Source organism: Punica granatum, chromosome 6 (genome assembly GCF_007655135.1).
Source record: "Punica granatum isolate Tunisia-2019 chromosome 6, ASM765513v2, whole genome shotgun sequence".
Taxonomy (NCBI): domain Eukaryota; kingdom Viridiplantae; phylum Streptophyta; class Magnoliopsida; order Myrtales; family Lythraceae; genus Punica; species Punica granatum.
Window position 1 is genome coordinate 21,185,828 of NC_045132.1, and position 21,902 is coordinate 21,207,729.

At 41.1% G+C, this 21,902-nt stretch overlaps 3 protein-coding genes and 1 long non-coding RNA gene across 9 annotated transcripts; 2 read left to right on the plus strand and 2 right to left on the minus strand.

The window, feature by feature from the left end:
• Nucleotides 1–874: 874 nt before the first annotated feature.
• LOC116211277 (serine/threonine-protein kinase 3/4) lies at nt 875–7,161 on the minus strand. The gene is made up of 18 exons (XM_031545580.1): nt 6,294–7,161; nt 6,039–6,127; nt 5,840–5,947; nt 5,560–5,667; nt 5,265–5,355; nt 5,054–5,106; nt 4,801–4,863; nt 4,572–4,616; nt 4,038–4,073; nt 3,911–3,966; nt 3,411–3,492; nt 3,181–3,306; nt 2,952–3,093; nt 2,420–2,570; nt 1,978–2,173; nt 1,676–1,879; nt 1,507–1,592; nt 875–1,408 (listed from the first exon to the last, which is right to left on the minus strand). The coding sequence occupies exons 1-18, from the start codon at nt 7,006–7,008 to the stop codon at nt 1,309–1,311; spliced, it is 2,451 nt and encodes an 816-aa protein (XP_031401440.1). The 5' UTR covers nt 7,009–7,161; the 3' UTR covers nt 875–1,308.
• A 1,912-nt stretch (nt 7,162–9,073) lies between these two features.
• On the plus strand, nt 9,074–10,213 carry LOC116209780. The gene is made up of 2 exons (XR_004157336.1): nt 9,074–9,667; nt 9,840–10,213. It is a non-coding gene; the product is annotated as an uncharacterized LOC116209780 (long non-coding RNA).
• Nucleotides 10,214–15,201: 4,988 nt separating this feature from the next.
• LOC116211751 (ubiquinone biosynthesis protein COQ4 homolog, mitochondrial) lies at nt 15,202–17,659 on the minus strand. Of its 4 annotated transcripts, none has more exons than XM_031546259.1 (3): nt 17,142–17,646; nt 16,304–16,529; nt 15,202–15,888 (listed from the first exon to the last, which is right to left on the minus strand). In XM_031546259.1, exons 1-3 carry the CDS (start codon nt 17,199–17,201, stop codon nt 15,386–15,388), a joined length of 789 nt encoding a protein of 262 aa, XP_031402119.1. In that variant the 5' UTR covers nt 17,202–17,646; the 3' UTR covers nt 15,202–15,385. The 4 variants fall into 4 exon arrangements, 2 of the variants coding, with proteins under 2 accessions (XP_031402119.1, XP_031402120.1); XM_031546260.1 differs by having other exon boundaries at nt 16,747–17,640; XR_004157736.1 differs by having other exon boundaries at nt 16,117–17,659.
• A 302-nt stretch (nt 17,660–17,961) lies between these two features.
• LOC116211750 lies at nt 17,962–21,151 on the plus strand. 3 transcript variants are annotated; one of them, XR_004157734.1, is made up of 6 exons: nt 17,962–18,345; nt 18,996–19,063; nt 19,141–19,316; nt 19,449–19,557; nt 19,869–20,280; nt 20,781–21,151. XR_004157734.1 is itself a non-coding variant. In XM_031546258.1 (5 exons), exons 1-5 carry the CDS (start codon nt 18,048–18,050, stop codon nt 20,169–20,171), a joined length of 954 nt encoding a protein of 317 aa, XP_031402118.1. In that variant the 5' UTR covers nt 17,962–18,047; the 3' UTR covers nt 20,172–20,403. The 3 variants fall into 3 exon arrangements, 1 of the variants encoding a protein (XP_031402118.1); XR_004157733.1 differs by lacking the exon at nt 20,781–21,151 and adding an exon at nt 20,430–20,525; XM_031546258.1 differs by lacking the exon at nt 20,781–21,151 and having other exon boundaries at nt 19,869–20,403.
• The last annotated feature ends 751 nt before the right edge of the window (nt 21,152–21,902 follow it).

Here is a 21,902-nt window from a genome sequence, read left to right on the forward strand (position 1 = left end):
AGCACGGGGCATCAAACCGAATGTCGTGACTTATACCCCTCTGATCAAGGGGGCACTTCGACTCCCAACATTGGGATGAGGTCAGGAGACGGACCGAGAAAATGGAGGTGAGGGGAATATCTCCAGACGTCAACACCTACAATGTCATGGTGGGTGCAAGCTGTATGAGCGTAAACTTTTCATATGCGTAGAAGATCTTCAGGAGCATGTTCGAGAAAGGTGTGGAACCAAACATCATCACCTACAGCTCCTTAATTGACGGGTTTTGTATCCACGACCACCTGGAAGACGCAGCAAAAGTGCTTGCTTGAGACGATGCTGCAGAGGAGGATTTCTCATAATGGGGTGACGTATGGCTCACTGAAGATAATTTGCCAGCTTCTTGAAGAAAAAGTTAATTTCAGTTCATCTGACAAGGTCCATTGTTTAGCTGTAGCTAAACCGCAATAAATCGTTGCATACAAAAATGAATGTGAGAATGTGTGTGATACAAACCACTAGGAATCTCCTCCTTTTTTTTTTTTTTTACAGCAACGAATAATATTTTGAATGTTTAGTTGTTTCTCTAATGCAGAGCAGATGCAATTGATGCCCCTGCTGCACTAGGGGGGGTCTGGAGTCTGGACGCTTTGATGCAATTGCCTTTGGCAGGAGAAGCCTGCTTGTTCATTGGCCAACTGCGCAGGAGAAGCAACAGGAACAAGTTGCTCCTCTCTTCCACCATATGTAACTCAATGGTCAAACTATGATTAGAGAAACCATAGGCAAATGCTAGGAACTAATGCTCAAACTATGATTACAAAGCCGTCACGAGAATAGTTTGATGTGGACCATTGGCAACAATTTTCGAATCCATAAGGAGAAGGAAGAAATGTTTTGCGCAGTGGAAATATATAGTTAAGCCCAAATCGAAATATTAAGAGTGTGTGCTGATACTGAACCTATTTTGTCTATCTGCGTCTCTCTTAATTAAACCTATCTTTATTTCTTCTGCAGCCAAGACAATGCTAACCTCTAGAACGGAATTGCTCGGAGAGTCCTGATGCCAGGGAGTTCGAGATAACATCGACTCAGTGTTGCCTCAGCAGATGTCAAGATGAGAGAGCTGATTGGCAAAATGATAATTTCCACTCCTTTCTTTTGACCCACACCCATGCTGAAACATAGGTGGAGTCTCTTTACCCAACTGTTTTCCAATCATATACACAGTAAGAAAAGAGCGAGCTGCAAAAAGATCATCGTTCTTTTACTCAAGGACAACTGAATTGGTATTGTTGCATGCGTTTTTGGAAGCAAAAGGCCTCCTGACTACAAGCGGAGGATAGTGCGAAGGGTGTCGGAAAGATTCTGAATGGTCTGCTGGGCTTGCACCGCATGCAGTTCCTGCAGCGGCATCTCCTCGTAACACCTGAGATCAGTTACAGAAGAGAAGACAAATGGCCTAAAGTCATTCCCCAAATTAAACCAGGAAAAGTGAGCTAGGGAAACATAGAAGCAAAGCTGTACATTTTGTGGTGAGCTAGGGCTTGTGCCAAGTTCAACAGTGTAGAACTCGAGGTGAGCCTTTGGTATACGCTGGGAGGAAGAGGCATCTGCGGCATATCGGGTAGAGTTCTGTCTTACTGTTTATATATCAGCACAGAAACAGAGAGGACAGAAGAGAAGAGATGGTAACCTCGTTTTGTCTCAGCCGACCCTTTTTAGCCTGTCCATCGCCGATAAAGAGCTCCTGCAATGCTTCCACAGTTACGGATCCGCTGTTACTGTCCCTTTGTGCACCTCCAAGCACATTGTCTGAAAGGAGGGCAATAGGGGATATGTCTGTTGCCCGTAAGAAAGGAATTGGCACTGTGTTCCCAGCTGCATATATAGACCAGAGCTGCCGGACGACAGAACAGGAGGAGAGCAGGCATATAAGTTCCAATCCAATGGGCGCCTACCAGTGGGTAAAAAAGCAGTAACTTGATCCTGGCTAACCTTATCTTGCATCGAGAACCCCTTTTTACCAAGGGTCTCCATCTTGAGTGAGCTACTGCCACCTCCAATTTGTGCTTGAGCCTCTGTTATCTTACGAATCTGCTCAGGAGAACCGAACATTGCTGATTTTGCATCCACTTTCTGTGTGACCCGATGAGAATCTCCCACTGCAGCAGCACCCACCTTGTTTTCAACCCTGAACAGAATTTACCGATCAGTCTCTCCGATATAAGAATACTAATTCAAACAACTGGTTCAGAGGATTCATTTGAAACCAGACAGAGAATCTGCAGACTTACTAGAAAAGCAACCAAAAATATGAAAACACTGGGAATTTATTTATACAGAAAAAAAAAAAGAAGGTAAAAGTGTAAAGGAAAACCTGAAAAGTATTAGTGGCAAATTTTTTTAGTCAAGGTAAAAGAGAGGAAAATCAAGACACCTAAGCTCAGTCAGTTTGCTGCCTTCACCAAAAAATGAAGTGCTTTCGACATGTTCAAGAGCTCCAGTTTCCTCTGTAACTAAAGTTTTATTGGCCGTAGATGCCTCGGCAATCTCATTTCCAGCATGAACTATGACTGTCCCGAAGTCACCTATTAAAAAGACAGGGAATTAAATTTCCACAAAATCAAAAAATATTCATAGGTAATGTCCAGGGGAAGCAGATATCTCAGATAATGCTTGTGACAGGAGGTAGCATTGGTCTCTAAATCTGCTACCCTCAATATTTTGAATTCTAAAACAGATTAATCAAGTTCAAAGCCTTATCAAGAAAACCCGGCAAATTTTCCTACTACTGACAGACCCAATTCTCCAATGCAGCGCATTTACAGAAAAAATATAAATCCAAACACCAAAAAGTGGGCCATAGTTTAGTGCATTAAGAACCATAAAGTTAGTGATCTCTCCTGTCACAAGATATGACCGAAAGAATGACATGTTGATGACAGATGATGTAAAAGTGACGTGCATACCTCCTGTATCTGCTTTAAGACCATCTTCAAGAGGCTGCTTCCTTATAGTACTAGTTGCAATGACTTCTTTAACCCCCAAATTTTGAGGCTTCGACGGAACAGTATCTCCGTAATCATCGTTCACTCTTGGACCTACAACTGCCTGCTTAAAGTCCAAAATAAATATCAGCAAGAGATTCAGCTACTAGAAGATCAGCTAATGCAATGAAGGAACGATAGTAAATCATACGCCATCTAACGACACTGTTGGAGCAAGATTTTGCGCCTGCTCCATTGAGGCCCTGATCTTTCTGGCTTCCTCAATCTTTGGCAACATTGCAGAAGCTCCCCATTGGCATTTCTCTATGAATTTGTGCTAAATTTACATGAAAATTTAGCCTCATGTTAGATGTCAAGATTTCTTCTGTCAAAGCGTTAATAATTCTGCATGCATGAAGAAGGAAAAACTTCTTCTCATACCTTCAGCATCTCGGAAGCAGTAGGACGTAACCGTGGTTCCTTCGTAAGGCATTTTGCGACAAAATCATGGAAAACGAGGGACCTTCAGAAAATAAATGAGGGTCAGACCCCATAATGCTCAGGTCTGAATTTCTTTGAACTGAACATTCAAGAAGAATCAATACGAATATCAATTTATGATGCTATCCTCTATCTGAAACAGATTGCACCAGCAAGGGAACTATAAAAATATCACTTCAGGCGTTTTAGAAGCAGAGGAACTTGGAGGCATATCAATGGATATGGCACTTAGTATCAGGTTTGACAAATGATCCACATGGAATAGCTAAAAATAACAGCAATGCATATGCCATAGGATGGACAACGAAATCTTTAATAATCTACTCGTCTAGTGTTTAGCCCTTGCAAGTATAAAGGTTAATCTTCAAACTACTTTTCTTTTTCCTCTGATCTTCAAAATTTTCATAATTATACGATAGCTGCAAGAAAAGAGAGCACACCATTTTTCTTTATCCTCGAGCATTGGAGCTGGTTCAATGGAGATCATAAACAACACCTGTGCCACATATATTTTCATCAGCCCAACAGCTATACATCACATACACTGGATTTCTCGAACTCACTAACCCGCATGGGATGTACAGAAGCCCGAGGAGGAAGTCCCTGAAAATCACACCGGGTATAAAGGAAGTATTAAATGACAGAAAGATGACATCTAGTTGTCTGAGCACTTAGAAATGTTTATAGCGATTCCTGTAGCACAGAGATTCAGATTACTCATCCAACACATATAATGAGAGTAACAATATAAAAGGAAGATAAATTTTAACAAGAACTTTGCTGCATAGTATGCTCTTTTGAGTAGAAGAATAAGTCACATTAACCACACCAGATAGGGGAGAATCCCTATCAAATGAGAACTTATGATATGCCAATCCAGTCAGCAACAGAAAGCTATTTCAAAAGAGCAGTTGCCAACTGAAAGATAAGACATAAAGGCATGCATGCAGTGACAATACAATTGCTTTCCATCGCTATAGAACTTTTGCTGTCCAGGCTAATGTTGAGATAAATCAACTCTGAGCAGTAAATGCTGGGAGAACAAAATCCATTTCCATGTATTTTTCCTGGTGGTATAATAATTTCAGTAAGTCGGCATACCTCTGCCATTTCAATTGCAGACACACCAAGAGCCCACACATCCACCTGGTTAAATAATGCACCATTGCAGCAGGATGTTAGAAGGACTATCAGAGCATCGGAAAACAAATAGTTTAAAAAAGAGAAAAAAGCTGCCAGGAAATCCACCGTTAACATCAAACTTGAGAATCTAAATCCATTAGACATGAAAGTAGATAAAATCATAAAATAAAATAAAAGTTGAAATCACCTTTCCATCATAGCGATTCTCCTGAATAACTTCTGGAGCCATCCAGTGTGGAGTCCCAATAAACTGCACATAGATGTACAGTCAAACAAATACCATTCAAATCATCATGTTCAAACTATAATTAACGTATTGGCTGCTGTAGTTCTTTCACAGCAAAACCACAATGACTACCATCCCCGTTTCAATGTGATTCACCACAAATAGGAACACCTATTAAAGCAAAACTCTTCATATCTGTAAGAGAGCGACGTACAGTATTACGTTTTGACATGGTTCTCGTGAGTTGTGCAGCAACTCCAAAATCACCTGCCAAATTGCCAATTAATGTAAAATTCTGATTGAGTAGCAAAACATATTCACAAGTGAAGATAATTATATTTAACAATCAGCAAAGATGTTTATGTGCCTCTAGGAAAGAAATGATTCATTCATTGGCATAAAAAATTGTCGTTGAGTACACTCACCCAGCTTAACTTCGCCTTGTTCAGTCAATAAGATATTACCACCTTTAATATCTCTGTGGACCTTGAAAATGGAATGCAGATAAGAGAGCCCCTGAATGAATACAAAAGACAAAGTCAGGCCAGTATCAGAATTGAATAAATATATTTGGAAAGTGTTACTTGCACCCGAATTTCATAAACAGCAAGTTCAACAACCTATTAATCAAGTACATAATTTTAAACATAGTGCACAAAGATCCTCACAAGACCACATTCTACTTGATTCATATTAAAAGATGTCAATGGAAAAATATACCTTAAGAGCTTCCCTGCAAATATATGCAATTTGGTATTCCTCTAAAGGCTTTTCCGTGACATTCATCAGATCAGCTACACTTCCACCTCCACAATATTCCATCACTATCTGCCCAATCATCAAAGGTGTCACTTTAAATGAAAGAACCAGAAAAAATAATAAGCAGATGATGATAAACAGTCTTCAATGATGTTGAATTCAAGAACTTTTTTTTTCCTGAGATTTGACAAACAGATCTTGTGACAACAAACAATGGATAATGCATAATTCCGGTTCCCACCCAGAGATACTCTTCCCCCTGGTAGCTCCCAAGGTAGCGTACAACGTTGGGGTTATTGCACTGCTGCAACATCTCAATCTCACCTCGTATCTCCTCATATCCTTCCTCCTGCGTGCACAGAATAACTAGCCAAGTTCAACCAGCCCATCACAGTTCCAAAGCAATTGACAATCAAAAACAGTTGTGAAGGTTGTCATACCCCTTCACACAATGATATGACTTTGATAGCGACAAGCTCCGAGGTTTTTCTGTCTCTAGCCTTGTAAACAGCCCCATAGGATCCTTTACCTGCCAGCCCGTTCAGAAAGCAGAACCGCAATTATCTATTCATCAGCTTATGCCAAATTATTGATCTTAACACTCTGTAGATTGAGTAATTGAATCCCAACGACAACCAAAGAGAGAATCTGCAACGCATATGAGATGAATGCACAATTGAGAGACAGAAACAAACCTAGCTCACTGAGCAATTCGTACTTAATGGTGGGATCCTCCCTGGTCACGCTCTCAGGAATCGAACTCGACGAGATTTTAGCAGGCTGATGCCTCCCTGCTTCCTGTCCCAGATGCGGCGAAGTCGACTCGGTCCTCCTCCTCTGCTGTTTGCCTCCAAATCCGAGGTCCCCCGCAGCCTGCATGCTCGCCACAGCCCTTCCCATGGTGGAATCCTCGAAACCACTCTTCCGCACCACCGTCCCGCTCACGGACTCCTTCTCGTTTGATTTGACCACAAACGTCGAGAACCCGCCACCACCGTCCTCGTCCTCATCGTCCGTAAAGGTCTCGATCCTCTTCTTCAGGGTGCTGTTATTGAAATCGGAGTAGTCCAGCGGGGGCCTGCGGGAGGAGGAGGACGACGGCCGGTTGGCGTTCCGGCCGCCGGTCTTGACAATCATGGTGCCGAAGTCCCCGGCATCGTCGTCGTTGTCGTAGTCGATCGAGGCGCCACCGCCGAAGTCCTTGGGGAGGCGCTTGAGGAGGGAGGGAAGGGCGGGGTCGTCCTCCTCCTCCTCCTCCTCCTCGTTCTTGTAGACCATTGTGGCGTAAATGTCGTCATCCGGCTTCCCCTCGTCGGACTCGTCGGAGTTGCCGTGGACGACGACCGTGGAATAGATGTCGGGCTTCACCGGGGGCTTGCCGGCCCGGCGAGCTGCGGGAGCCCGATCCATGTCAGCTCACGAGCTCCAAATGGCAGTGAGCGAGCTCACAGAGAGACCTCCAAAAGCTGGACGGGATCAATCTGAAGGTTGGAAGCAGATTACGACAGACGGAGCATAACGGAATCGAAGAGGGAGCGAGGGACAGTCGACACTCGAACTCCATTTAACGCAATTAATTGATGATTAATGATGTCATAATCCAACAAAATTACATAAAAGCAATATGTGTTTTCTTCCCCCCTTCAACCCCCGAAAAAAGCAAAATGTATTTGGTACACAGCCTATACCGTATCTTCAACAATTTCTAAAAGGATCCGTCTAATATTACAATGAGACACGCCGATACATTTCGTATTTCATTTTAAGTGTCTATAGTACTTTCTAAATTTTATTGTTCGTACAAGTGTTTTACTTTGGATTTATGTACAAATATCTAATACACCATAAATCGTAAAAATACTAAGGATTTGTTTGGCAACAAAAAAATTTTTAACTTAACTCGCAATCAGGCAAAGAGGGAGTGCAACGGTAAAATTGAGGGATCCACCAAAGACTGAAAAATTCTTGACTTGTCTTGCCCCATTTTTTTTTCAAAGAAAAAACTGTCAGTGGCTTTTTAGGTAGGGGTCCTCATTCTTGCTAATCGAAAGAAGAATAGCCTTTGATGGTGTTGAAGCTCCAGCATCTGCCCTGATTTCGACCCCATTTTCCTTCGCTGCATCATAGAAGACATCGACATCGGCAACTTCAACCTCATAATCGACGTTGGCGAGTCGTAATTCCATGAAATTTCTGTTCTTCAAGCTGGCGACAGTGGTTTGGGATTCCATGTAATTGATCCACATTTCACCGAAATCGGCCGCACGAAGAAAGTAATCGATGTCGGAATTTCGCAACTACTAAGAAGCAATACTCAATTTCACGGATAATTAACCTCTCAGCTTGCAATTTTCCCTTGCTTGATTGCGCAGAAGAAGCGGAAGAGAGGACTTGCAAGAACAGGGCAAAGGCCCCCCTTTGTCAAGAGAGATTCCCCGAATTTGCGACGTCTGCAACAGAAGGACAGAGATTCCCTCCTTTGGGCTTTTTCGATGGTCCTTCCACTTCTCTATTCACCTGCACGCGATGCTTTAAGAACCGCCTCTCCTCTGCTTGGGAACGCCATCTGCATTTGAGGTAATTTCTACTTCCTTCTCGCCATCACTCCATGTCTGTTGCATAATTTTATGGCTTGTCTTGCCTCTTTGGTCACTGAGAGGCAATCTTCTGTTCTTGTTTCGCTGAATGTCAGTGTGAAGCTTCTTTTTTTGTTCCGTGTAATGCGAATTTGAAGCTGTTGTGTTGTTGTTTCAATATGTCTGCGGTCTAAGCTTCTGTTCTTCTTTCAGTTTGGTTGAGTGATATGCTTCTCTTCTTGTGTTAATTACTGTTAGTGTGCAGCTGTGTAGGCGATACATCATGGGCGAAATGCGATGAATTTAGAAGTCCACCGGCACAACCAGGATTTAGAACTCAAGTGGATATGAGTAGTGACGAAATGAATGATGTGCGCGACCGTATCGCTAATCGGTTATAGCGCGCGGAGAGAAGAGTTTCATGACATGTATTGAGATCTTTGAATTTGAAATTAGTAGTGATTTGTTATATTCGTCACTGCATTTTATCGAATTTTTGGTTGATCACCACGTTATTTAATACATATATTGTTATGTATGCATATCTTCTACCGCTTATAGAAAAGGAAAAGGGAAAACGGAGGAAAATTTAAATAATAAAAAAAAGTCCTGACAAACACCATTATTTTTGCTTGCCGTGGCCTTCTCTATTTTCCCTTGTGGACCCACCATCCAACAAAAAACATGCTTGATTTGTCTTTATATGCAAATAAATTAAGTTGAGCTAAACTCAACTCAGCTGCCAAACACAACCCAAACACTCATAAGTATTAAAGTGATATTATATGCTCGCCCCTTTTTTTTAAAGGAATGATATCATATTATATGGCCAAAATGTACTGTAATACGATGAAAGCGATTATTATGCTATCTATTGAAAAGCTTGGCCAAGTGACATATATGTAATAACAAAAGTGTCATGTCACTTTTCCTCTCGGCAGCTCTCCCCCAACCCTACAAAAGACTTTGCTGAAAACCCTCATTTTAACCCCTTTTACTCAGCTCGTTCGACCTTGGTCAGGCCTATTGAGCACCACCACTTTCGCCATCGGAAGCTAAGACCTTCATCTTTCCTCTTGTGGCCTTAACTTTCACGATGGTGCCTTCCCTCTACTCTTTTTCCGTCTCTTTTCTTTTTTCAGATGGGTAATGACTGTGCGGTGATATAATTATGCCCAACTCTAACGCGATAAGGGCGTCACGATCTCCTTCTTGATTGCTCGAGTCCAACCTTCTCCCTACGGCGGTCTTCTCCACTGTGGTGGCTCAAATCCAGTGGCTTAGGTATTGGTTTCCTCACGAAGCAACGAGACCACACCATGGCAGCTCAAACCGGTGGAATAGGTAGAGTTGGCTCTCCGAACTGTGACAACGGTTCTCCTTTCCTTCTTTCCATTCGGCGGCGTGGTGTTTCTCAATGGCGGTGGCCTCCCGCTCCCTCCCGGAATCGGTGCTCCCTCTACTCGGCGGTCCGTCTAGTTCTGACGGAGGAGGTGAGCTGCTATTGTGTCGTTTGGGTCAGACTAGGTTCAGGTCAGGTCGGACTGTATTCGGGTCGACCGGCCTGGGTTAGGATTGGGTCGGGTTCATGACCGACCCATTGTGCCAAGATGATCTCCACCTCCCTACTCATTTACCGGTCCATTTTTCTCCTCTTCTATGCAGCTTCTTATCTTAGGTCTTCCCGCCATCTTTTTCAACGACAATATCCTCGCCCATCATGTCAAGGATTGCGATTCTTATCGTTTTGATCTTCCTTCCCCTGTTCAAACCAATTTTTTGTGGCTTGCATTTTTGTTATTAATATGAACAGGTTGGCTCCTCTATTGACGGTCGCTAGTTCGAACCAATCGAAAGAGCTCTAGTTGCTTAGCTGCTAGTTCCATTGGTTTGATTGTCTCGGGATTGAGCTATTAGGGTTAGGTTGATTAAGACGATCATCGGTTTGAACCGATCAAAGGAGTTTTAGGCTTTGTTTGGGAGTTGAGTTTTAACTCCACTGCATTCCAACTATAAATAATTATATTTATTTGGAATTATAATGATTGTGTTGTTGAATTATGGAAAAAAATGAATAATTGAGATAAAGTAATGATTGTATTATTGAATTGTGAAAAAAGTAATGAATGGTTGAGAGAATTTAGTATTAAAAATTAAATTAAATTGTTAAAAAATTGAAAAAAAAGGACAAACAATAATTGTGTTGTTAAATTGAAGATAAGTGAAGCGAAGTGGAATAAAGTAAAAAAAAAACTCTAAAACCAAACATAGCCTTAGTTTCCTCAGTTTGACTCTCTAGGAATTGCAATTTGTGGTGGGAGCCTGCGCTCGGATACCGACCCAAAGTATCCTTCCTACTTTATCTCCTAAAACGAAGAGAAAAATTCAATATGGATTAATGGACAGGACTGATGATCCCTCTTCCTCGGTTTTCATGGGGATCCATAGTGTATTGTTACAAGAAGGTGGTTGACAGGGATTCTTAGTTTCAAGATGGTTTACTACAGTTGTAATGTTCATTGTGATTTTTTTAAGTCTAATTTTCTTTGTAGTTTTACCCGACAGACCGACCAAGTGTCCTGCTCTTGTAATTCATGTGTAGTGCTTGGGTATTTTTCTCTATATCCGCTTTTGTAGTGGACTGATGTATCCATTTGGATATCAATAAAGGATCCTCATTATTGTTTGAGCAAAAAGAAAAAAGTGACATATATATAGACTGAGAATTTTTTATAATTTTTCTCCTTTGAAAATTATGGTCTTGTTTAAGTGAACCGGCCGGTTCACTCTAAATATGATGGGCACCGGAAATTGACTTATTATTGGTGCTGCCAAGCATTATCAAAAAGATACATAGTCAAAATATAAAAGTAAAAAATATGATGAGAATCTCCGTATCATATAAATATAGACACATGTATGGCCCTAATTTTATTTATTAAAATTTAGCGGTTGAAATAAAAAATTTACATTAGTTCAATCAATGCTGTAAATTTTATGCATAAATATATTTGTAAATAAATGATGATCTTTTTCTTTTTTTTTGGCTGAAGTTAAATGATCTATTTGCAAGGTAATATGGATTCATCTACCTTGTTTGCTTCTTATCTCCGTATACGATATAATATAGAAAAAGCCACAGAGGGTTACGCTAGATCAAACCCAATATTCATATGTACGAAATTTACAATTTATTTGCAAATGGAGTTAAACTCCATTACAATTCCATTCCACTTTATTCTTTTCAAATTCAACAATATAATCATTTTAACTGATACTAGAGTATAGTTATCCAAAGAAATTCTTACATGACATGTGTCACATGACACGGGATCATCACAGCCATCCGCCCATGAGGGGAACGCGGGGCTGACAGGGTCACGTAAGACCTCTGTAGTTATCCATGGAATTTGATTGCAACTTGTTAAATCAACAAAAAAAAAATCATGAAACCAGAAACAAGTCTGCCCGCCAAGGAATTGACTAGGGTTGTGCGAAAAATCCCAATAACAGAACCGTTCAGCAAAATATTTACCCAAAAAAACTGAATTATTCGGTTTCGGAAAATATTCAACTAATGATTTAAAAACAAAAATTGATTACAGTCGCTTGCTGTTTTTAAAATTTGAAAACTGTTTTAAATTGTCTCGTCCCGAATGTATATGTTTATAACATTATTATATATATTATATATGAAATTTGAAAATTTTAATTTAACAAAAGGTCGAAAAAGTGAGATAAACGCAATAAAATTTCTAATTCCGGTTTAGATGGACTTTTTTTTTTACTTCTTTTTTTAGATATATGGATGAATGTTGTTTAACTATGATTATATGAGACTTTTTTTTTTCAGTGTTTGTGGTACGTGGATGAATGGAATTTGATAAAATCATAATTTTAGAATTATTTTGAAAAGATTGTCTCAATATCGATTCGGTTAACTGAACCGTAAAACCATTTATTTTTCGGTACGGTTTTATTAATTTGGCTACTGTTACGGTTTGTAAAATTCTTATCCCGAAATATCGGGGCTATTACAATTCATGCTAGAAACCATGTCGAATCCCGCACCCATCCTAGAATTGACAGATAAGAGGCCACTCATTTACACCCTCTATGGCTCCTAGTTCGGTTTTAACCAACGAAATGAAAGGAAATCCATGAAAATGCAAGTCCATTTAGAAAAGTAATGTGTTTTCAAGGTTTGGCCATTCACTGCAGAAAAGCTTGAAAGTCATTTCTGTGCTATAAATTTGGAATGGGTAAATGAAGCTGAAATTGAATATCCTTTGAAGCAATATGGCGACATGCCATCTTCCTTGCTCTTAGCTTCATCGGTCTATTGAAAACATGCCCAAGCTATTCTTTTAGTAACCATGTAAAAGAAGGACGACTTGATCAAATTTGAGACATATTTTGTGATAGTCTAAGGAAATTTCAAATAATCGGACTACTACATTTCCTTCAATATAAACAAAGTCATTCAGGTTGGCAAGTTTAATTTATAGAAAGCCATTTGACTTCACCTTTATTTTATGCAGCTCCGGGAGATCCCAAGCGCATGTAACATTGGATCCGCACTTGGTTCCTATCCACTTCCTCGAATGAGCTGAACGGGAGTCGCCACTGCGTATTTAAGGTTCGGGAACCTGAGGCTCATGAGTTACCCAAGACTAGGTTACGTATGTGATACTACGCCTAGGTTTCTTTACAAGTCGGTCTCCAATAAGAGAAACGGGTTCGAGGGTTTTGTTAGCTTGGTACCGAATTTGCATAAGTTTTGCCGGTTTCAATTATTGGTCAAATCATTAACCGTTACTTCACACATCTCGCAAGATCTAACTTAACTCATTTAACTCATAGCGAATTCTAATTAATACCTGTACATGGGCTCTTAAGGATCAAATCCCCATCCATAGTCACATGCACAATTAAATAGTTTGTTGTCTTGTCGTGCGCTGTCGTCCGGGGGAGACTAGCTAGGCGACATGCATCCTACACTCCAAAGCACTCATTTCTACTTAATTTATCTACTTTTTCCTATTAAATTGTACCATAAGACTCGACATTATTTGATTATGAACATGTTAATCTGAAGATCATTTTTACTTTGTTTTTCTGCATTAAAGTGATATCCGCGGAGGAAGAACTAATTAACCTTTTTTTTTGTCCTAAACATGATAAATAGTAAATGGAAAATCACATGATCAAGAGAGGGTATAGCGCAATAACGCACCTCTAGCCTAACGATCAAAAGATTTTAAGTTCGATATCTAGTGAAACTACCTGTACCCCTTTATTAGGTATTTAAAATTTTTATTTTGATATATTAAACCTATGAGTCTTCTATCGAAAGTGGAAGATTACATGTTGTAGTAAATCATTAGGAAATCAAATATCAAATTGTTTGATGTACGCTCAGTTTGGGATCGGGATATAAAGGAGATATGACCAATTTATTATACAAATATATAGATTTAATATTTTCTTAAAAAAATTAATTTGTAATTTGACTAATTCAGTCGAACCGAATCGACCCACTAAAGAGTAAAGCTCTCACAGCATTGATTTTTTTGCATCACAAGAACTCGAACTCGAAAATTTACTTAAGCGGCGCAAGTGTTGAATCATTTGATCTAATTCACATTGATTATATATAAATATATGTGTGTGTGTGGGCGCGTTTGCGTGGGCGGTAGCTAACGCCGGGGGCCCACAGCCCCACAGTCATCTCTCTCTCTTAACTTGAAGAAAGAGAGAAGAACGAGATTGGGGCAACGGTTGCACCGTCTCGTTGGTCTCTCACTTCGTTCTTCTCCATTCCATATTGTTCAATGGCAAGTTTCGAAATTGACGCAAAGACATGGCTTATATCCAATCATGGCTTAACCCACGCCTCCCCAAGAATTATTTATTTGCTTAGTGTTATATCTTTCCCAATCCTATCGCAATCCCAATCACATCTCCATCAAATGTAGGATTCAGATTTCAGAAACTTCTTTTTATTCAGTAGACCAAACGTGATCTAGAATTACTTGCTTAATATTACATGTTATCCAATCCCAATCCCAATCCTAATCCCAATCCGTTCTTCATCGAATGTAGGATTAGAATTTCAGAATTCTTTACTCCCTCTAATCTGGTCATAGTCTTGGTGCAGTAAGGGTGTGTGCGGGAGTTAGCTTTGGAGGGAAGGAGAGAATTTGGAGGGAAAGTGTTTTCCTTGATTGGAAGATTTATTTGAGGGATAGAGAAGGGAGAAGGAGGAATTTGGAGAGAAATACTCTCCCTCCATTTTCTTCCATTGTTAGGAATTTTTTAACTCTTTCCATTGTTAGGAATTTTTTAACTCTTTAAATTGGAAAAATTCGAAAGAACTCATATATTTTATATTTCTTCTTCTATATAACTCTCATTGTAATTATTTTTTTTAACTTGGATGATTTTTTTTTTCTCTCCACTCCTCTCCTTTCATCTCCCTTGTTAATTACTCACAAATAGAGGAGTTCGTTTTCCTCCATTTCGTCTCCTCCCATCTCCCTCCTTAAAACCTCCCAAACATCTTGTTAGTATTGTAGAAAAAGAAACTAATGAAATTTTGAACAATATCGCCTTTACTATAGCAACTTGATAGATATTGCTTATTCAGAAAACAAAAATGGATTATTCTATGATGTTAGACAGCAGAAAATAACTATCATATGTTGATTGACAAAAAAAATAACCACCACAGTTATTTTTATTACAACAATTAAATTTTAATAAATAAAATATAAATTTAAATCATACATGTATCCATATATTTTTTTAATATAAAGATGAAGATTTCTCAATTGTAATTTTACTCTTTTTTTTTTTTTACGTTTTCCACCGTACATCTTTTCGGCAACGTTCGATTGCACCTGAGAGTAAATCAATCCCAAACCAGAACCGGATTTAATTAAACAAGACCATAATTTTTTTGGCTCAAGAATTGTTATTTTTAAAATAAAAAAATATAGAAAAAAATTAATTAAAGGTAAAAATATTTTAAAAAATTACCTGCGTGCACCTCAATCAGATAGATATTCGTAATACATATGCCAACAGAAAACAACTCTGAAGTACAAAATCTTGCATTTCTGTCGTGGATTATAAGAAAGAAGCATATCTATGAAACCAATGTACATCCTTTCAGGGGCCAAGATGTTCTTAGGCCAGGGAGAGGAAGATCAGTCGGATGTTATTTTAAGAATGGTTGGAGCAGGAACTATCCCCCATCTCCTCCTGACATCCTCGCGATCCTCGGGAAAGTGCCGCTCATAGTATATGCACATGAGATCGGTGCACCGAACACCTGCTTGAACTGCCCAGGGGAAGTAGTGCCGGAAGAAAACCGTCCTCTGCTTCTCATTAAACCGAGCTGTGCCTGCCATGACAGAAAGAAGGCACATGGGAAGGTACATCTGCTCGAACTCGATGACCTTGAGGGCCGACTCGCCAAGCAAGTTCGTGGGGAGGCCAAAAAGGGTGTGCCAGAAGTCATGGACCTCGCGGGCTCTCATGGCCACGTAGGCCAGCTCGTCCGTGTCCATGAATCGGACTGGTGGCCTGTCATCAGGGGAGAAGGTCCGGGATCCCATGAAACGAGCATATGAAGCACCAAAGGTGTTCTCTGGTAAGTCCCATGCGTGTCCCACCTTAGAAGCTATTACACGAGGCCTTTCTAGTAGAACTGCATGCATTAGCGAGGCACCAGTTTAATAAGGAGCAGTATCGAATTATCACAGTAAGAGAAGCGGCGATATAGAGGAAAAAAGGACTAGACGCTCGAGATGCTGTCATATGCTCAATACTATCAGCATAACAAACGGAGGAAGACATGAAGAACTAAGGAATGTGACTAACAGTTGATATGGACCATTGAAGATCATACACGTTACATGCTCAGCAGTCTATTTACCAAAAAAAATTCTAACGAGCGGTCGAGCATATAACAGATCGTTAGAAGTTCCGAGGCCTCAACTGCTGCATAAACACAGCAATGATCACCTTCCAAACACAGTGGAGAAGCTACAAATAGCTCCGCTGTGTGTAGACGAAACCACTCAGTGTGCTTTCTATTGCATATGTTGATCCGATAGACATACAAAGCAGAGGAACAGCTGCGGAAATTAGTCTTTCTCGGCCTTCAGGACTATTCTTCATCCTCTCAAGAACTCTTTCGAAAGCAGGTTTCCCAGTAGTCTCTCCGAGAGCAGCTACAAGATCCACCCTCCGTGGATCGAGCAGCGCGCCCACTGCCGACCCGACAGCAACGGCTGCCTGCTGCCACCTGTTCAGGTGGACCGTAGCTCCTCCTATCATAGCTATGACCTGAGGTTGACAAAACAGGTAATACAACTCAATATATCATAGTAACAACTTATCACACAAGTCACGCAAACTCAACACTACACAAATCACGCAAACTCGATATATGAACTGAGATGCCAGACACAATTCTATCTCCATCATTTGAAAATCAATATCCGATCTGATCCGCCGTGATATTAGTTGCAAGTTTCCATTCAAGCCGAGATCAGGGAGGTACTTTGAATTGCTTATCTATGATCTATCTACCCATTGCGCTCCCATTCCCAACTGAAAGATCGAAACTTGTCTCCTCCGTTGCCATTGCAAATCGATCAATACTGAACCAACATATCCGACAGGGGCAAGCTTGCTCCTCTCCTTCCTCTGCCTCTTCTCCCCTGTTCGTCACCTCAGCGTCCTCTCTCTTCATCTAACTTCCCTGATTCACTCCGCACATTCCCAACTGGCATCACACCCGCGAATCCAATTGGCAGCTTTGGCGACCATCACCGAGCAATGAGAAATGCGAAACCGTTGCATCCCAGTCGCACATAGTTGAGGATCGAAAACCATATTCCAATATGCGAAATATCTAATCCAGCATGGAAGAGGCAGATGAAATTGGCGGCCTACGATGAAAAGAGAAGAGGCGGAGGGAATCGGGCGGGATCGAGATGAAGGTGATGGATTCATGGGAAAGGAGGCAGAGGGCGAAGCAAGGTCGTCACTTCTTTCCAATTCAGCTGGGAAATTGACAAAGCGAGGGGCAGCAGCAGCTGAAGAAATTGCACCGGCCGATGATCGGAGGAGGTCACTGAGATCGGGAGGCCAGACCCGGCAGCGGACGAAAATGGGCCAAGCGGGCCGAGTAAAGTAAGTAATGTTATGTATATGGGCTCTGAAGATTTTGATCTCAACCCAACCGCAAAGAAGCTACTGAAGACATTAGACGAACACACACATACCGAAACACGAATTAAAACTGTAGAGAACAGATCGGACTTGGACATGGATTAGTCGAGGCCGATTCGGAATATGGATATAAACATAACGAGTCTACAAGAGCTTTTATAGTAGCTGTGGACCTAGTAGAACAATTTGCACGAGTTCTTTGGTTCCTCGAATTCGCTCGGAATGCTTCCCCACATGGCGCTCGTTTTACTTGACCAGATAAGAGAATCTGATCATATATTTCACAGCAGAAGCAGAACAACAGAATTCAGATTCCAATTGTCCTTAGATGGATTGCTAATCCTAATTCCTAACCAATGTGGACCATTAACAGACTTGGCCAACATAACTTGAGCAGCCTAGTTTGATTGCACTCTGCGTCGGGGTGTTTCGTCAAATTATTTTTTGATCAAAAGTGAGAAAAAAAAAATCCCAAAAAAGGAGAAATGTATTATTTTTCAAGAGCCTCAAAAAGTTTAAATATATAAGAGATACGAGAAATATCATCGGCAAACATCGAAAGCTGCTGTCGGGCCTCGGCCCCTTAATTCACCAAAACCTCAAGAACCCGAACCCTGCACCCCAACAATGACCGTGCTGAGTAGAATCTTCTTCAGCTCTCTTCTCAACTCCACCACCTCCCTCAGCCGCCGCTCTCGCTGCCGCTTCACCGGCTCGGCCCTTCTCCGTTCTTCCTCAGCTCCATTGTTCTCGACGCGACATCATAACACAAGCCCCGGTTTTTCCCCTGCTCCATTTAGCTCTGTCAGTGTTCCCTCGAGTTCCTCCTGCTTCTCTTCCTCTTACGCCGCCGCATGTCGGCCGCTGAGTACAGAGGCCAGCTCCTCCAACGATGCGGATGACATTCAAGAGTACCCTTTTTCAGGTAAGAAATGTATCCCCTTCAGTTAATTGATGATGCGCTTCCCATAGAGTACTTGCAGAAGCATTTGCCAAGTTTTTGTTAGAAGAAATCGATGCAACAGACTGAATTCAATGGTATAGCTCTAATGGGATACATGGGAATATCGAGTGTTTAGGATTCGACATCAAAGTTCCTTCTTTGCCTGTGAATAACGAAAGAGAAATCCAAGTTCTTGTTCGATGGAGTATATCAACCACAGTCTAAGCCCCTTTGTTTGATGAAGCACAAGAGCAATTTTTGTATTAGGGTCAGCAGTATGTTACTGTCTTGTTGAATCTGAGCTGCTTCGATCAACTGGAGCACTTGATGCGACTTGCTAGTTTGTACCTTCGAATGTTAGGAAAGCATTACCGTTAAAGTCATTTCTTGAGTTGGTCTAGCTGAGGGATGCTAATGGTCTGCTTTGTTCTCGGAGGAAGGTTGGGATTCTTCAGTGTTGTGTTTTCATCGCAGAAACTTTTCTATTGAAAATGCTGTATTTCCTCCGGTACACTGGAATAGATCATTTTTGGTGCTTATTACGCTAGATAGGAAAATCACATTTGGGGACGCAGCGTGATTTTTCCGTGTGAGGTCCTCCATAACCTATTATAACAATTTCAGATTTGCAGATGAAGTGGATGACAAGGAACAAACTGCTGAAGAGTGGGAGGAAGAGGAGGAGGAGGCTGAACCTGAGGTTCGGTACTTCCCTTTAAAGCTTTTTGTGCTGTACATAAAACTCACTATTTTGATGTTAGTTGTGAACTGTTGTAGCTTGGCGATGGAGGGGATGGAGGAGGAATCGTCTTGAATAATGTCCCATGGGGTGAGCAAGCTCTTGAGATTGCTCGGGAAGTGTTTTCTCAGTTTGGTGATGATTTGGAGCTCTTTGCTTTCAAGACTACTTCTCATGGGTACATTTATTCACGGATTGACAAGCTCTCAAACAAGTGAGACATTCCAATTCTACCTCTAAAGGCTGACTTACACCTGATGTTGGCTGATAATACTGAATGTCTGTCTGATCGATTTTGGAGGTAGAAAGTTTGTGATTTGAAAGTGCACTTTCGGGTTTTAATCAGGTATGGCTGTCCCAGCATGGAGGAGATTGAGGGCTATAGTCAGGAGTACAAAAAGAGATTAGATGAAGCCGGAGCCCTCGGAAAAATTCCCAAGAATTTAGCACTGGAGGTGGTCATTGCTTAAACAGTCGGCCCTCCCTTTATACAGTTGAATTTTTTATTTTATTTTATTTGTTGCTATTTAACAGTTAATGAACTATGATCCCTCCGTGAATTCAATATATTGTAGAAGTTCAAGATTTCATTGAAGGATCAAACTATCCTTTCACCTGCCCATTTGTCTCCACTAATTCAAATCCTTCTTGTCATCCAAATTCTTATTGTTCTTTCCGATGTGTTGCTACAACTTGATCTGGCAAGCTCAAACTTTTTAAATCAGTAGCTGGAGCATATCTAACTAATGTTTCTTTTGTTTACAAGGTGTCATCCCCTGGTGCTGAGAGATTGTTAAAAGTACCAGACGACTTGTCCCGGTTCGAGGACTTGCCTATGAGGGTGAACTACATTGAAGATGGAGCAACTGCCAGCCAAGAAAAAACAGGAGTTTTCTTTCTTGATTCTGTTGAAACAGACTCAGGAACCTGTATATGGAAGTTAGCGGATGTTAAGGAGAACAGGGACCCACAGAGCAAAGGTCGAGGTTTAAGCCGTAAGCAAAAGGACTGGAGACTAAAACTCCCGTATGGTAATTGCAGAATGGTCACGCTTTACCTCAACTATTGACAATTCTTGAGCTAATATGCCTTGTAGAACAGTGTAATACTCGGTTAGATAGAGAGAGAGGTCAAGATAGCCGGAAGAAAAAAATGTCTCCAGTTGATCTTTTCTTCAAGTAAGTTATATTCAACATCCAATGTAGAACATTTTCTTGGATTCTAGATTTGAGATGTTTGGATCTTTCATTTTTTTTCTTCTGACGAAGCTTGGCTATCTTTTTATCATCTCCTTTGTAGTCATTGACTTGCCTTTATTACCCTGCAGCTTTCCAGTTTCTTGTCAAATTACGTTGGAACATCTTGGTTGGATATTCTATCTTTGATCGAACCCTTAGATTTATTGGACAGCCCTTCCAACTAACTCGATCTGAGGTTGATTTCTATTGCTTTGGCATAAGATAATTTAGCAAAGCAAAGCCGAAATTTGCTTGGTCTGTTAGTAAAGATATGGATCCTTGCCCTTCGCAACTTCTGTATAAGTAGACGCTGATTCCCCGGGCAAAAGAATTTCAAGTTAGCTAAGATGTGAAAGTTTGTGACATCATACCTGGCTGCAATGAGGATTTAATTCTGCTTCTGGGAACTTTTGGTAACTTTACAAGGACTTTACGTGCAGAGCCCGAGGTTTCGAGAAAAATGGAGAATGATCAGAGCCTTTCAGAAGGAAAACATTTTCTGTGGATTTTATCTTGGTCGTGTACTTTTCTTGAAAGGAGAAGGAACCGTGCAATCTACCCGAGTCTCAACATAGAACCGGCAATCAGGTCCAAAAGGAATGTGCCTCATCAACAGGATGCGAAAGCAAAATCCCAGAAAAAGAAAAGAACCATTACATATTATTACGGTTTTCACAATCCCTCACGTACTATGAGCTTCTTCTCTTCTTGTTTCAAAGCTTGTCGAGGATGTCAACTAGCGGCTTAATGTATTGTGCCATTCTCTGAATGGAGTGTGTGCCTGAGGTATGGAATCCTGAACCTGTCAAGTCCACGGCGTCAATTCTAAACCTGGCCTCACTCAGGCGAATCATTCTCTGAACGGAGTTCAAATATCATGTCATCAACATACAGAAGGTAAAGGGAGCTACTAGAACAGACAATAGGCGCGCTATTGCCGGAATACTGTGGCGCTGCCTTACTCCTCATGCCTCCAAGGTTCGCCATCCCTGGTATATATTGCCGGCACTGAGAGGACCGAGCAAGGCATATAGAGGAGCCATGATTGAGTCCCTTTCCTAACCTAGCTGAAGGAAAACACGACTTCTGACCCCCAAAACCCAAACTTCGAACGCCAACATTCACAGACTCACGAGACACCTAGTACATACCTGTAGAGAAAGAGACTTGGCAATGGCATAACCCGACCCCTTAACATTATACTTCACCGTTCCGCTCTCCATCTGTAGATCCATAGCTGGATCTCGACATTAAGCACCGATGAAACGTTAGCATATCGATATCATGCTGATGCGCCCGGCCTGAGCACTACACACCGGTGGAAGACGAGAAAGTATATATTGACACCGTCGTACCACATCAGCAGTGACAGGTGGTGACACGAAACCAATCGCAATTTAACACGTGTCCCGACTTGCTTCGTCAGCAGCTTTCTTGGGCAATTAACAGCAGCATCCATCCACCCTAACGTCGTCAGTCCGGATAAAGATTTGAAATTTTCAAAATGGCAGCCAGCTTAACAGAATTTCCCGATTCCCGCCTCGGCAACGGAGAAAGCTGCA